Source organism: Hyla sarda, chromosome 5 (genome assembly GCF_029499605.1).
Source record: "Hyla sarda isolate aHylSar1 chromosome 5, aHylSar1.hap1, whole genome shotgun sequence".
Lineage (NCBI taxonomy): Eukaryota > Metazoa > Chordata > Amphibia > Anura > Hylidae > Hyla > Hyla sarda.
The window spans coordinates 21,475,274-21,492,830 of record NC_079193.1 but is presented as its reverse complement, the minus strand read 5'-3'; the positions used below and the strand labels follow the sequence as shown (position 1 = coordinate 21,492,830).

Below are 17,557 nucleotides of genomic sequence, written 5' to 3'. Positions count from 1 at the left end.
TGATGCTATGCTGGCACTGTTTATAAGTTGATGCTATGCTGACACTGTTTATGTCTTGATGCTATGCTGGCACTGTTTATGTGTTGATGCTATGCTGACACTGTTTATGAGTGGATGCTATGCTGGCACTGTTTATGAGCGGATGCTATGCTGGCACTGTTTATGAGTTGATGCTGTGCTGACACTGTTTATGTCTTGATGTTATGCTGGCACTGTTTATTAGTGTTGAGCGGCATAGGCCATATTCGAATTTGCGAATATTCGCGAATATATGGACGAATATTCGTCATATATTCGCGAATATTCGCGTTTTTTTCGCATATGCAAATATTCGCGTGTGCGAACAATTAACATATGCGAAAATTTGCATATACAAAACTTCGCATATGCGAAAAGTAGCATATGCACATTTTCGCATATGCGACAATTTGCACACCAGTCTCACACAGTAGTATTAGAGCCTTCTTTACACCACACAAGCTGGAAGCAGAGAGGGATGATCACTGTGATGTGTACTGTGAAAAAAAAAAAAAAAAAACAACATTCGTAATTACGAATATATAGTGATATATTCGCGAATTCGCGAATATGCGATATTCGCGAATAAAATTCGTATTGTGAATATTCGCGAGCAACACTACTGTTTATGTCTTGATGCTATGCTAGCACTGTTTATGTGTTGATGCTATGCTGGCACTGTTTATGAGTTGATGCTGTGCTGGCACTGTTTATCTCTTGATGCTATGCTGGCACTGTTTATGTCTTGATGGTATGCTGGCACTGTTAATGTCTTGATGCTGTGCTGGCACTGTTTATGTGTTGATGCTGTGCTGGCACTGTTTATGTCTTGATGCTATGCTGGCACTGTTTATGTCTTGATGCTATGCTGGCACTGTTTATGTCTTGATGCTATGCTGGCACTGTTTATGTGTTGATGCTATGCTGGCACTGTTTATGTGTTGATGTTATGCTGGCACTGTTTATGTGTTGATGCTATGCTGGCACTGTTTATGTGTTGATGCTATGCTGGCACTGTTTATCTCTTGATGCTATGCTGGCACTGTTTATGTCTTGATGCTATGCTGGCACTGTTTATGTCTTGATGGTATGCTGGCACTGTTTATGTCTTGATGCTATGCTGGCACTGTTTATGTCTTGATGCTGTGCTGGCACTGTTTATGTGTTGATGCTGTGCTGGCACTGTTTATGTCTTGATGCTATGCTGGCACTGTTTATGTCTTGATGCTATGCTGGCACTGTTTATGTGTTGATGCTATGCTGGCACTGTTTATGTCTTGATGCTATGCTGGCACTGTTTATGAGTTGATGCTATGCTGGCACTGTTTATGTGTTGATGCTATGCTGGCACTGTTTATGTCTTGATGCTATGCTGGCACTGTTTATGAGTTGATGCTATGCTGGCACGGTTTATGAGTGGATGCTATGCTGGCACTATTTATGTGTTGATGCTATGCTGGCACTGTTTAAGTGTTGATGCTATGCTGGCACTGTTTATGTGTTGATGCTATGCTGGCACTGTTTATGTATTGATGCTATGCTGGCACTGTTTATGTGTTGATGCTATGCTGGCACTGTTTATGTATTAATGCTATGCTGACACTGTTTATGTGTTGATGCTATGCTGGCACTGTTTATGTGTTGATGCTATGCTGACACTGTTTATGAGTGGATGCTATGCTGGCACTGTTTATGAGTGGATGCTATGCTGACACTGTTTATGAGTTGATGCTATGCTGGCACTGTTTATGAGTGGATGCTATGCTGGCACTGTTTATGAGTGGATGCTATGCTGACACTGTTTATGAGTTGATGCTATGCTGGCACTGTTTATGAGTGGATGCTATGCTGGCACTGTTTATGAGTTGATGCTGTGCTGACACTGTTTATGTCTTGATGTTATGCTGGCACTGTTTATTAGTGTTGAGCGGCATAGGCCATATTCGAGTTTGCGAATATTCGCGAATATATGGACGAATATTCGTCATATATTCGCGAATATTCGCGTTTTTTCGCATATGCAAATATTCGCGTGTGCGAACAATTAACATATGCGAAAATTTGCATATACAAAACTTCGCATATGCGAAAAGTAGCATATGCACATTTTCGCATATGCGACAATTTGCACACCAGTCTCACACAGTAGTATTAGAGCCTTCTTTACACCACACAAGCTGGAAGCAGAGAGGGATGATCACTGTGATGTGTACTGTGAAAAAAAAAAAAAAAACACAACATTCGTAATTACGAATATATAGTGATATATTCGCGAATATTCGCGAATTCGCGAATATGCGATATTCGCGAATAAAATTCGTATTGTGAATATTCGCGAGCAACACTACTGTTTATGTCTTGATGCTATGCTAGCACTGTTTATGAGTTGATGCTATGCTGGCACTGTTTATGTGTTGATGCTGTGCTGGCACTGTTTATGAGTTGATGCTGTGCTGGCACTGTTTATCTCTTGATGCTATGCTGGCACTGTTTATGTCTTGATGCTATGCTGGCACTGTTTATGTCTTGATGCTATGCTGGCACTGTTTATGTCTTGATGGTATGCTGGCACTGTTTATGTCTTGATGCTATGCTGGCACTGTTAATGTCTTGATGCTGTGCTGGCACTGTTTATGTGTTGATGCTGTGCTGGCACTGTTTATGTCTTGATGCTATGCTGGCACTGTTTATGTCTTGATGCTATGCTGGCACTGTTTATGTGTTGATGCTATGCTGGCACTGTTTATGAGTTGATGCTGTGCTGGCACTGTTTATCTCTTGATGCTATGCTGGCACTGTTTATGTCTTGATGCTATGCTGGCACTGTTTATTTCTTGATGCTATGCTGGCACTGTTTATGTCTTGATGGTATGCTGGCACTGTTTATGTCTTGATGCTATGCTGGCACTGTTTATGTGTTGATGCTATGCTGGCACGGTTTATGAGTGGATGCTATGCTGGCACGGTTTATGAGTTGATGCTATGCTGGCACTGTTTATGAGTGGATGCTATGCTGGCACTGTTTATCTCTTGATGCTATGCTGGCACTGTTTACGAGTTGATGCTATGCTGGCACTGTTTATGTGTGGATGCTATGCTGACACTGTTTATGTGTTGATGCTATGCTGGCACTGTTTATGCCTTGATGCTATGCTGGCACTGTTTATGTCTTGATGCTGTGCTGGCACTGTTTATGTCTTGATGCTATGCTGGCACTGTTTATGTCTTGATGCTATGCTGGCACTGTTTATGTCTTGATGCTATGCTGGCACTGTTTATTTCTTGATGCTATGCTGGCACTGTTTATGTCTTGATGCTATGCTGGCACTGTTTATGTCTTGATGCTATGCAGGCACTGTTTATGTCTTGATGCTATGCTGGCACTGTTTATGAGTTGATGCTGTGCTGGCACGGTTTATGAGTTGATGCTATGCTGGCACGGTTTATGAGTTGATGCTATGCTGGCACGGTTTATGAGTGGATGCTATGCTGGCACTGTTTATCTCTTGATGCTATGCTGGCACTGTTTATGTCTTGATGCTATGCTGGCACTGTTTATGTCTTGATGCTATGCTGGCACTGTTTATGTCTTGATGTTGTGCTGGCACTGTTTATGTCTTGATGCTATGCTGGCACTGTTTATGTCTTGATGCTATGCTGGCACTGTTTATGTCTTGATGCTATGCTGGCACTGTTTATGAGTTGATGCTGTGCTGGCACTGTTTATGTCTTGATGCTGTGCTGGCACGGTTTATGAGTTGATGCTATGCTGGCACGGTTTATGAGTGGATGCTATGCTGGCACTGTTTACGAGTTGATGCTATGCTGGCACTGTTTATGTCTTGATGCTATGCTGGCACTGTTTATGTCTTGATGCTATGCTGGCACTGTTTATGTGTTGATGCTATGCTGGCACTGTTTATGTCTTGATGCTATGCTGGCACTGTTTATGAGTTGATGCTATGCTGACACTGTTTATGTCTTGATGCTATGCTGACACTGTTTATGTGTTGATGCTATGCTGGCACTGTTTATGAGTGGATGCTATGCTGGCACTGTTTATGAGTTGATGCTATGCTGGCACTGTTTATGTCTTGATGCTATGCTGACACTGTTTATGTGTTGATGCTATGCTGACACTGTTTATGAGTGGATGCTATGCTGGCACTGTTTATGAGTGGATGCTATGCTGGCACTGTTTATGAGTTGATGCTGTGCTGACACTGTTTATGTCTTGATGTTATGCTGGCACTGTTTATTAGTGTTGAGCGGCATAGGCCATATTCGAATTTGCGAATATTCGCGAATATATGGACGAATATTCGTCATATATTCGCGAATATTCGCGTTTTTTTCGCATATGCAAATATTCGCGTGTGCGAACAATTAACATATGCGAAAATTTGCATATACAAAACTTCGCATATGCGAAAAGTAGCATATGCACATTTTCGCATATGCGACAATTTGCACACCAGTCTCACACAGTAGTATTAGAGCCTTCTTTACACCACACAAGCTGGAAGCAGAGAGGGATGATCACTGTGATGTGTACTGTGAAAAAAAAAAAAAAAAAACAACATTCGTAATTACGAATATATACTGATATATTCGCGAATATTCGCGAATTCGCGAATATGCGATATTCGCGAATAAAATTCGTATTGTGAATATTCGCGAGCAACACTACTGTTTATGTCTTGATGCTATGCTGGCACTGTTTATGTGTTGATGCTATGCTGGCACTGTTTATGTCTTGATGCTATGCTGGCACTGTTTATGAGTTGATGCTGTGCTGGCACCGTTTATGTCTTGATGCAATGCTGGCACTGTTTATGTCTTGATGCTATGCTGGCACTGTTTATGTCTTGATGGTATGCTGGCACTGTTTATGTCTTGATGCTATGCTGGCACTGTTAATGTCTTGATGCTGTGCTGGCACTGTTTATGTGTTGATGCTGTGCTGGCAATGTTTATGTCTTGATGCTATGCTGGCACTGTTTATGTCTTGATGCTATGCTGGCACTGTTTATGTCTTGATGGTATGCTGGCACTGTTTATGTCTTGATGCTATGCTGGCACTGTTTATGTCTTGATGCTATGCTGGCACTGTTTATGTGTTGATGCTATGCTGGCACTGTTTATGTCTTGATGCAATGCTGGCACTGTTTATGTCTTGATGCTATGCTGGCACTGTTTATGTCTTGATGGTATGCTGGCACTGTTTATGTCTTGATGCTATGCTGGCACTGTTTATGTCTTGATGCTATGCTGGCACTGTTTATGTGTTGATGCTATGCTGGCACTGTTTATCTCTTGATGCTATGCTGGCACTGTTTATGTCTTGATGCTATGCTGGCACTGTTTATGTCTTGATGCTATGCTGGCACTGTTTATGTCTTGATGGTATGCTGGCACTGTTTATGTGTTGATGCTATGCTGGCACTGTTTATGTCTTGATGCTATGCTGGCACTGTTTATGTCTTGATGCTGTGCTGGCACTGTTTATGTGTTGATGCTGTGCTGGCACTGTTTATGTCTTGATGCTATGCTGGCACTGTTTATGTCTTGATGCTATGCTGGCACTGTTTATGTGTTGATGCTATGCTGGCACTGTTTATGTGTTGATGCTATGCTGGCACTGTTTATGAGTTGATGCTGTGCTGGCACTGTTTATCTCTTGATGCTATGCTGGCACTGTTTATGTCTTGATGCCATGCTGGCACTGTTTATGTCTTGATGCTATGCTGGCACTGTTTATGTCTTGATGCTATGCTGGCACTGTTTATGTCTTGATGCTATGCTGGCTCTGTTTATGTGTTGATGCTATGCTGGCACGGTTTATGAGTGGATGCTATGCTGGCACGGTTTATGAGTTGATGCTATGCTGGCACTGTTTATGAGTGGATACTATGCTGGCACGGTTTATGAGTGGATGCTATGCTGGCACTGTTTATCTCTTGATGCTATGCTGGCACTGTTTACGAGTTGATGCTATGCTGGCACTGTTTATGTGTGGATGCTATGCTGGCACTGTTTATGTGTTGATGCTATGCTGGCACTGTTTATGTCTTGATGCTATGCTGGCACTGTTTATGTCTTGATGCTGTGCTGGCACTGTTTATGTCTTGATGCTATGCTGGCACTGTTTATGTCTTGATGCTATGCTGGCACTGTTTATGTCTTGATGCTATGCTGGCACTGTTTATGTCTTGATGCTATGCTGGCACTGTTTATGTCTTGATGCTATGCTGGCACTGTTTATGTCTTGATGCTATGCTGGCATTGTTTATGTCTTGATGCTATGCTGGCACTGTTTATGAGTTGATGCTGTGCTGGCACGGTTTATGAGTTGATGCTATGCTGGCACGGTTTATGAGTGGATGCTATGCTGGCACTGTTTATCTCTTGATGCTATGCTGGCACTGTTTATGTCTTGATGCTATGCTGGCACTGTTTATGTCTTGATGCTATGCTGGCACTGTTTATGTCTTGATGTTGTGCTGGCACTGTTTATGTCTTGATGCTATGCTGGCACTGTTTATGTCTTGATGCTATGCTGGCACTGTTTATGTCTTGATGCTATGCTGGCACTGTTTATGAGTTGATGCTGTGCTGGCACGGTTTATGAGTTGATGCTATGCTGGCACGGTTTATGAGTGGATGCTATGCTGGCACTGTTTACGAGTTGATGCTATGCTGGCACTGTTTATGTGTTGATGCTATGCTAGCACTGTTTATGTCTTGATGCTATGCTGGCACTGTTTATGTCTTGATGCTATGCTGGCACTGTTTATGTGTTGATGCTGTGCTGGCACTGTTTATGTCTTGATGCTATGCTGGCACTGTTTATGTCTTGATGCTATGCTGGCACTGTTTATGTCTTGATGCTATGCTGGCACTGTTTATGTGTTGATGCTATGCTGGCACGGTTTATGAGTGGATGCTATGCTGGCACGGTTTATGAGTTGATGCTATGCTGGCACGGTTTATGAGTGGATGCTATGCTGGCACTGTTTATCTCTTGATGCTATGCTGGCACTGTTTACGAGTTGATGCTATGCTGGCACTGTTTACGTGTGGATGCTATGCTGGCACTGTTTATGTGTTGATGCTATGCTGGCACTGTTTATGTCTTGATGCTATTCTGGCACTGTTTATGTCTTTATGCTGTGCTGGCACTGTTTATGTCTTGATGCTATGCTGGCACTGTTTATGTCTTGATGCTATGCTGGCACTGTTTATGTCTTGATGCTATGCTGGCACTGTTTATGTCTTGATGCTATGCTGGCACTGTTTATGTCTTGATGCTATGCTGGCACTGTTTATGTCTTGATGCTATGCTGGCACTGTTTATGTCTTGATGCTATGCTGGCACTGTTTATGAGTTGATGCTGTGCTGGCACGGTTTATGAGTTGATGCTATGCTGGCACGGTTTATGAGTGGATGCTATGCTGGCACTGTTTATCTCTTGATGCTATGCTGGCACTGTTTATGTCTTGATGTTGTGCTGGCACTGTTTATGTGTTGATGCTATGCTGGCACTGTTTATGTCTTGATGCTATGCTGGCACTGTTTATGAGTTGATGCTGTGCTGGCACTGTTTATGAGTTGATGCTATGCTGGCACTGTTTATGAGTTGATGCTGTGCTGGCACGGTTTATGAGTTGATGCTATGCTGGCACGGTTTATGAGTGGATGCTATGCTGGCACTGTTTATGTCTTGATGCTATGCTGGCACTGTTTATGTCTTGATGCTATGCTGGCACTGTTTATGTGTTGATGCTATGCTGGCACTGTTTATGTGTTGATGCTATGCTGGCACTGTTTATGTCTTGATGCTATGCTGGCACTGTTTATGTCTTGATGTTATGCTGGCACTGTTTATGTGTTGATGCTATGCTGGCACTGTTTATGTCTTGATGCTATGCTGGCACTGTTTATGTGTTGATGCTATGCTGGCACTGTTTATGTCTTGATGTATGCTGGCACTGTTTATGTCTTGATGTATGCTGGCACTCTTTATGTGTTGATGCTTGCACTGTTTATGTCTTGATGCTGGCACTGTTTATGAGTTGATGCTATGCTGGCACTGTTTATGAGTTGATGCTATGCTGGCACTGTTTATGTGTTGATGCTATGCTGGCACTGTTTATGAGTTGATGCTATGCTGGCACTGTTTATGTGTTGATGCTGTGCTGGCACTGTTTATGTGTTGATGCTATGCTGGCACTGTTTATGTGTTGATGCTATGCTGGCACTGTTTATGTGTTGATGCTGTGCTGGCACTGTTTATGAGTGGATGCTATGCTGGCACTGTTTATGTGTTGATGCTATGCTGGCACTGTTTATGTGTTGATGCTATGCTGGCACTGTTTATGAGTGGATGCTATGCTGGCACTGTTTATGAATTGATGCTATGCTGGCACTGTTTATGTGTTGATGCTGTACTGGCACTGTTTATGAGTGGATGCTATGCTGGCACTGTTTATGAGTGGATGCTATGCTGGCACTGTTTATGTCTTGATGCTATGCTGGCACTGTTTATGAGTTGATGCTATGCTGGCACTGTTTATGTGTTTATACTGTGCTGGCACTGTTTATGAGTGGATACTATGCTGGCACTGTTTATGAGTGGATGCTATGCTGGCACTGTTTTTGTCTTGATGCTATGCTGGCACTGTTTATGTCTTGATGCTATGCTGGCACTGTTTATGTCTTGATGCTATGCTGGCACTGTTTATGTCTTGATGCTATGCTGGCACTGTTTATGAGTGGTTGCTATGCTGGCACTGTTTATTTCTTGATGCTGGCACTGTTTATGTGTTGATGCTATGCTGGCACTGTTTATGAGTTGATGCTATGCTGGCACTGTTTATGTGTTGATACTGTGCTGGCACTGTTTATGATTGGATGCTATGCTGGCACTGTTTATGAGTGGATGCTATGCTGGCACTGTTTATGTCTTGATGCTATGCTGGCACTGTTTATGTCTTGATGCTATGCTGGCACTGTTTATGAGTGGATGCTATGCTGCCACTGTTTATGTGTTGATGCTATGCTGGCACTGTTTATGAGTTGATGCTGTGCTGGCACTGTTTATGAGTTGATGCTATGCTGGCACTGTTTATGAGTTGATGCTGTGCTGGCACGGTTTATGAGTTGATGCTATGCTGGCACGGTTTATGAGTGGATGCTATGCTGGCACTGTTTATGTCTTGATGCTATGCTGACACTGTTTATGTCTTGATGCTATGCTGGCACTGTTTATGTGTTGATGCTATGCTGGCACTGTTTATGTGTTGATGCTATGCTGGCACTGTTTATGTCTTGATGCTATGCTGGCACTGTTTATGTCTTGATGTTATGCTGGCACTGTTTATGTGTTGATGCTATGCTGGCACTGTTTATGTCTTGATGCTATGCTGGCACTGTTTATGTGTTGATGCTATGCTGGCACTGTTTATGTCTTGATGTATGCTGGCACTGTTTATGTCTTGATGTATGCTGGCACTGTTTATGTCTTGATGCTGGCACTGTTTATGAGTTGATGCTATGCTGGCACTGTTTATGAGTTGATGCTATGCTGGCACTGTTTATGTGTTGATGCTATGCTGGCACTGTTTATGAGTTGATGCTATGCTGGCACTGTTTATGTGTTGATGCTGTGCTGGCACTGTTTATGTGTTGATGCTATGCTGGCACTGTTTATGTGTTGATGCTGTCACGATTCGGCTTCCAGGTAGTGGATCCTCTGTGTCAGCGAGGGATTGGCGTGGACCGTGCTAGTGGACCGGTTCTAAGAGGCTACTGGTTTTCACCAGAGCCCGCCGCAAAGCGGGATGGTCTTGCTGCGGCAGTAGCAACCAGGTCGTATCCACTAGCAACGGCTCTACCTCGCTGACTGCTGAGAAGGCGTGGGACAGAAGGACTAGGCAGAGGCAAGGTCAGACGTAGCAGAAGGTCGGGGGCAGGCGGCAAGGTTCGTAGTCAGGATGGGTAGCAGAAGTTCAGGTACACAGGCTTTGGACACACTAAACGCTTTCACTGGCACAAGGCAACAAGATCCGGCAAGGGAGTGCAAGGGAGGAGACTAGATAAAGGCAGGGAGCAGGTGGGAGCCAATTAAGCTAATTGGGCCAGGCACCAATCATTGGTGCACTGGCCCTTTAAGTCTCAGAGAGCTGGCGCGCGCGCGCCCTAGAGAGCGGAGCCGCGCGCGCCAGCACATGACAGCAGGGGACCGGGACGGGTAAGTGACCTGGGATGCGATTCGCGAGCGGGCGCGTCCCGCTGTGCGAATCGCATCCCCAACGGCCAAAACAGTGCAGCGCTCCCGGTCAGCGGGACTGACCGGGGCGCTGCAGGGAGAAAGACGCCGTGAGCGCTCCGGGGAGGAGCGGGGACCCGGAGCGCTAGGCGTAACAGTACCCCCCCCCTTAGGTCTCCCCTTTTCTTTGACCGGCAACTGCCTCCCCTGGGATGAGGACACCGGGAAAGAATGGAGGGTTTCCTCAACGGCAGGCAGTACAGCAGGAGTGGGAATGGGGAGGGAGGGCAGAGGGCGAAGCCTGGCACGGGGCAGTGTGACACCAGGACGGGGGCCATGAGGAGGCACAGAGGTTTGCCTGACGGGACTGGGAGGGGGGGAGAGGCACTTCCTATGGCAGGCAGAGTCCCAGTTCTTTATCTCCCCGGTGGTCCAATCAAGGGTGGGGGAATGAAGCCGGAGCCATGGCAGACCGAGGAGGACCTCAGAGGTACAACTGGGGAGAATGAAGAACTCAATCCTTTCGTGGTGGGGTCCGATAGACATCAGGAGGGGTTCTGTGCGGTAACGCACGGTGCAGTCCAATCTGGCTCCGTTGACCGCGGAAATGTAGAGCGGTTTGGCGAGACGGGTCACCGGGATGCTGAATTTATTAACAAAGGACTCCAAAATAAAATTCCCGGAGGCACCAGAGTCCAAGCAGGCCAAGGCTGAGAGGGAGGAGTTGGCTGTAGGAGAAATCCGCACGGGCACCGTGAGACGTGGAGAAGAAGATTTAGAACCAAGAGATGCCACACCCACGTGAGCTGGGTGCGTGCGTGCGTTTCCCAGGCGTGGAGGACGGATAGGGCAATCCACCAAGAAATGCTCGGTACTGGCACAGTACAGACAGAGATTTTCTTCTCTACGGCGATTCCTCTCTTCCTGGGTCAGGCGAGACCGATCCACTTGCATGGCCTCCTCGGCGGGAGGCCCAGGCATAGACTGCAAAGGATGCTGTGGGAGAGGTGCCCAGAGATCTAAGTCTTTTTCCTGGCGGAGCTCTTGGTGTCGCTCAGAAAAACGCATGTCAATGCGGGTAGCCAAATGGATGAGTTCTTGGAGGTTGGCAGGAATCTCTCGTGCGGCCAGCACATCCTTGATGCGACTGGATAGGCCTTTTTTAAAGGTCGCGCAGAGAGCCTCATTATTCCAGGATAGTTCAGATGCAAAAGTACGGAATTGTATGGCGTACTCGCCAACGGAAGAATTACCCTGGACCAGGTTCAGCAGGGCAGTCTCAGCAGAAGAGGCTCGGGCAGGTTCCTCAAAGACACTTCGGACTTCAGCAAAGAAGGACTGGACTGTGGCTGTGGCAGGATCATTGCGGTCCCAGAGCGGTGTGGCCCAAGACAAGGCCTTTCCTGAAAGAAGGCTTACTACGAACGCCACCTTAGACCGTTCTGTAGGAAACAAGTCTGACAACATCTCCATATGCAGGGAACACTGAGACAAAAATCCACGGCAGAGTCTGGAGTCCCCATCAAATTTGTCCGGCAGGGACAAGCGGAGGTTAGGAGCGGCCACTCGCTGCGGAGGAGGTGCAGGAGCTGGCGGAGGAGATGGTTGCTGCTGTAGCAGGGGCAGAATTTGCTGTAACATGGCGGTCAACTGCGACAGCTGCTGTCCTTGTTGGGCAATCTGCTGCGATTGCTGAGCGACCACCGTGGGAAGATCAGCGAGACTTGGCAGCGGCACCTCAGCGGGATCCATGGCCGGATCTACTGTCACGATTCGGCTTCCAGGTAGTGGATCCTCTGTGTCAGCGAGGGATTGGCGTGGACCGTGCTAGTGGACCGGTTCTAAGAGGCTACTGGTTTTCACCAGAGCCCGCCGCAAAGCGGGATGGTCTTGCTGCGGCAGTAGCAACCAGGTCGTATCCACTAGCAACGGCTCTACCTCGCTGACTGCTGAGAAGGCGTGGGACAGAAGGACTAGGCAGAGGCAAGGTCAGACGTAGCAGAAGGTCGGGGGCAGGCGGCAAGGTTCGTAGTCAGGATGGGTAGCAGAAGTTCAGGTACACAGGCTTTGGACACACTAAACGCTTTCACTGGCACAAGGCAACAAGATCCGGCAAGGGAGTGCAAGGGAGGAGACTAGATAAAGGCAGGGAGCAGGTGGGAGCCAATTAAGCTAATTGGGCCAGGCACCAATCATTGGTGCACTGGCCCTTTAAGTCTCAGAGAGCTGGCGCGCGCGCGCCCTAGAGAGCGGAGCCGCGCGCGCCAGCACATGACAGCAGGGGACCGGGACGGGTAAGTGACCTGGGATGCGATTCGCGAGCGGGCGCGTCCCGCTGTGCGAATCGCATCCCCAACGGCCAAAACAGTGCAGCGCTCCCGGTCAGCGGGACTGACCGGGGCGCTGCAGGGAGAAAGACGCCGTGAGCGCTCCGGGGAGGAGCGGGGACCCGGAGCGCTAGGCGTAACAGATGCTATGCTGGCACTGTTTATGTGTTGATGCTGTGCTGGCACTGTTTATGAGTGGATGCTATGCTGGCACTGTTTATGTGTTGATGCTATGCTGGCACTGTTTATGTGTTGATGCTATGCTGGCACTGTTTATGAGTGGATGCTATGCTGGCACTGTTTATGAGTTGATGCTATGCTGGCACTGTTTATGTGTTGATGCTGTACTGGCACTGTTTATGAGTGGATGCTATGCTGGCACTGTTTATGAGTGGATGCTATGCTGGCACTGTTTATGAGTTGATGCTATGCTGGCACTGTTTATGTCTTGATGCTATGCTGGCACTGTTTATGAGTTGATGCTATGCTGGCACTGTTTATGTGTTTATACTGTGCTGGCACTGTTTATGAGTGGATACTATGCTGGCACTGTTTATGAGTGGATGCTATGCTGGCACTGTTTATGTCTTGATGCTATGCTGGCACTGTTTATGTCTTGATGCTATGCTGGCACTGTTTATGTCTTGATGCTATGCTGGCACTGTTTATGTCTTGATGCTATGCTGGCACTGTTTATGAGTGGTTGCTATGCTGGCACTGTTTATTTCTTGATGCTGGCACTGTTTATGTGTTGATGCTATGCTGGCACTGTTTATGAGTTGATGCTATGCTGGCACTGTTTATGTGTTGATGCTATGCTGGCACTGTTTATGATTGGATGCTATGCTGGCACTGTTTATGAGTGGATGCTATGCTGGCACTGTTTATGTCTTGATGCTATGCTGGCACTGTTTATGTCTTGATGCTATGCTGGCACTGTTTATGTCTTGATGTATGCTGGTACTGTTTATGTGTTGATGCTATGCTGGCACTGTTTATGAGTTGATGCTATGCTGGCACTGTTTATGAGTGGATGCTGTGCTGGCACTGTTTATGTCTTGATGCTATGCTGGCACTGTTTATGAGTGGATGCTATGCTGGCACTGTTTATGTGTTGATGCTATGCTGGCACTGTTTATGAGTGAATGCTATGCTGGCACTGTTTATGAGTGGATGCTATGCTGGCACTGTTTATGTCTTGATGCTATGCTGGCACTGTTTATGAGTGGATGCTATGCTGGCACTGTTTATGTCTTGATGCTGTGCTGGCACTGTTTATGTCTTGATGCTATGCTGGCACTGTTTATGTCTTGATGCTATGCTGGCACTGTTTATGTGTTGATGCTATGCTGGCACTGTTTATGTCTTGATGCTGGCACTGTAGATGGAGACTCTGAATACGTTATTAAAAAGACGTGACCTGAATTTATATATTTGCTTTACCCTCCGTCACATGGAACCCTCTTTGTTGGGGTACAGCTGTAACATCATGTCAGAGCTGGTGCCGGTTGGGGGGGTCTCTGGATACTGATGGAAATGTATTCTTGGATATTTTCTGAAGTGACACAATTTTGATGTATTGTATACTGACCCTGAGGGAAATCTTTAGGTCTTACAGGGATGTCACTCACATCCAAGAGCCATCGAAGTCATGGTCAACGCCTATGAACACATAAAGGCGACATGTAAATGGACCAATGCTATTCCAGAGGACGAATTGGAGGTAACGAGAATGGATGAGCTCTGTATGTATTGTATATATGGATTTACACAGGTAGTAGGGATGAATCTGTACACAGTGAGCGCTCTCTAGTGGTGGCTCCTCAAATGACAGTGTGCATGAGAGGGCACTCTGCCGATACTGTATATGGGGGAGTATTTTACAGGATAACATGAGGATTTACCTAGAAAATGTTGGCTCTTTTATTTCTACCTGCAGTTCAGCACATGGATTCGCCTGATTATGTGAATTGGTTTATCAATAGAGGATTGTGACTCCAGTAGACCAATATAATTACTATAATTTACACTAGAAATAGCCTAGCATTCTATGTGTGACTCATGGGGAGTCAAACAATGGGGCAAATTTATTCAGAAGTAAATTTAGATGCATTTTGCATTAAAGGGGTACTCCGAACCGAACACATCTTATCCCCTATCCAAAGGACCCATAGACTTGCATTGAGGGGGCGGAGTCGTGACATCACGATACTCCGTCCCCATGGTTGGGAGACATAACACTGAGAGCCTTCAGGGCTTCCTGCAGTGCTTACAGGTGGGTGCTGCATGCTAGATTGCGGGGGTCCCCAGTGGTGGGACTCCCGCGATCAGACATCTTTTCCCCCATCCTTTGGATAGGGGATAAGATGTTTTGGGGCCGGAGTACCCCTTTAAGACCGGTGTATAAAAATTTCAACTCCAGACTGATACATTGTACATAGCTAGTCCTGCTCTCAGCTGAGAAGTGATACAATTGTATCCAGTCTAGACAATGCTCTGTGAGCTAAACATCCTGGACTCCAGACTGATACATTGTACATAGCTAGTCCTGCTCTCAGCTGAGAAGTGATACAGTTGTATCCAGTCTAGACAATGCTCTGTGAGCTAAACATCCTGGAACCCAGACTGATACATTGTACATAGCTAGTCCTGCTCTCAGCTGAGAAGTGATACAATTGTATCCAGTCTAGACAATGCTCTGTGAGCTAAACATCCTGGACTCCAGACTGATACATTGTACAAAGCTAGTTCTGCTCTCAGCTGAGAAGTGATACAATTATATCCAGTCTAGACAATGCTCTGTGAGCTAAACATCCTGGACTCCAGACTGATACATACATAGCTAGTCCTGCTCTCAGCTGAGAAGTGATACAATTGTATCCAGTCTAGACAATGCTCTGTGAGCTAAACATCCTGGACTCCAGACTGATACATTGTACATAGCTAGTCCTGCTCTCAGCTGAGAAGTGATACAATTGTATCCAGTCTAGACAATGCTCTGTGAGCTAAACATCCTGGACTCCAGACTGATACATTGTACATAGCTAGTCCTGCTCTCAGCTGAGAAGTGATACAATTGTATCCAGTCTAGACAATGCTCTGTGAGCTAAACACCCTGGACCCCAGACTGATACATTGTACATAGCTAGTCCTGCTCTCAGCTGAGAAGTGGAGACAATTGTATCCAGTCTAGACAATGCTCTGTGAGCTACACATCCTGGACTCCAGACTGATGCATTGTACATAGCTAGTCCTGCTCTCAGCTGAGAAGTGATACAATTGTATCCAGTCTAGACAATGCTCTGTGAGCTAAACACCCTGGACCCCAGACTGATACATTGTACATAGCTAGTCCTGCTCTCAGCTGAGAAGTGATACAATTGTATCCAGTCTAGACAATGCTCTGTAAGCTAAACAGCCTGGAATCCATAATGATACATTGTACATAGCTAGTCCTGCTCTCAGCTGAGAAGTGATACAATTGTATCCAGTCTAGACAATGCTCTGTGAGGTTATTAGCGTGGATTGTAGACTAATAGATCTGCTGCACTGATACATTGTAGCAAACTATCAGGGCAGAAGAGAAATTTCTGCTGCTGATGTGTCTAGCTTCACTGGATACAAGTGAAACAAATTCTCAGCTGTAAAAAGCATTCGGACTGAACATGTCCACAGATTCCGGCTGCTCTCAAGAACGTTTAAATTCACTGACAGCAAGCAGTGGTCCCATTGTTTTTTCTGGATTCTACATGTATATTGTGCCGGCTGCATGGATCACAGAGCAGGAAATGATTGATGTCACCCAGGGTCACATGATGCCTGCGGCCTCTGTACATCTGGTGCCAGGTATAGCGGGCATCATTAAAAGTCTTCTCCATTATGTCCTAGTCTCAGTACCACCCTGACCCTTGTGTTTTCCAGAGACACCGCGCCTTCTATGAATCCCTGTTTGAGGTTTGCAGTAACTCCCCGAGGTCCCTCATGCACCTGGCCCGGTGTGCCATCCGTGCCATCTTACGCAGGAGGTGCCACCGTGTCATCCCTCAGCTGCCTCTGCCGAACATCCTGAAGAAATATCTCCTGCTGGAGCCACAGGGAAGACTATATTAAAGAAGAACTCCGGGAATTATTATTATAATTATTATTATTATTTAGCTTTTATAATGCAGCAAAGGCTATTATTAGAGAATAATGTAGAGGTTCTTGTGTACGCCTTATGCTTATCTGTTTTAGCTGCTGTGGCAGGTATGAGATTTGACTATAATCATAAGTGAGGAATTTTATGAAGATTTGAAGTCTTCCAGTTATGTTTCATTTTTACTACATTTTTATGTACCTTTTTGTATTTCATTTTTATAAAAAAAAAAATTTGCTGTAATTTTCCAAAATTGCTGTAAATATTATGCATTTTTATTGTGATTTATGCAATCACAGTAAAATAGTGCACTTTTCCTGCAATTTCGGAAAAAATGCTGCCAAATGCAAAGTCTCAGGGGAGGTAAATAACTACTATATATATACACACACATACTAGGATTTTCCATCCAGGGTGCCCCCAGCTGTTGCAAACCTACAACTCCCAGAATGACCAGACAGCCTTTGGCGATAAATAAAGACATTAAAATTTGGCTGACTACTTAAAGGGGTATTCCGGGAAAATGCTTTTTTCTTTATATCAACTGGCTCCAGAAAGTTAAACAAATTTGTAAATTACTTCTATTAAAAAATCTTAATCCTTTCAATAATTATCAGCTGCTGAAGTTGAGTTGTTTATTTCTGTCTGGCAACAGTGCTCTCTACTGACATCTCTGCTTGTCTCGGGAACTGCACAGAGTAGAAGAGGTTTGCTATGGGGATCTCCCATATTATCTTTATTCTGTAGGTCCATACGATGACAACAATACCCAACGTATATAGGTTTTTGTTTAATTTTACTACTTG

At 45.5% G+C, this 17,557-nt stretch overlaps 1 protein-coding gene across 2 annotated transcripts in view; it reads left to right on the top strand.

Moving 5' to 3' along the window:
* LOC130272936 (ankyrin repeat and SOCS box protein 4-like) overlaps positions 1-17,319 on the top strand; it is a 56,189-nt gene extending 38,870 nt beyond the window's left edge. The window contains exons 4-5 of one of the 2 annotated variants that reach the window (XM_056518972.1): positions 14,226-14,339; positions 16,538-17,319. In XM_056518972.1, the coding sequence (XP_056374947.1) occupies positions 14,226-14,339; positions 16,538-16,726 (303 nt within the window). In that variant the 3' untranslated portion in view covers positions 16,727-17,319. The remainder of the gene's footprint in view (positions 1-14,225; positions 14,340-16,537) is intronic. The other variant, XM_056518973.1, reaches the window with a different exon arrangement.
* The last annotated feature ends 238 nt before the right edge of the window (positions 17,320-17,557 follow it).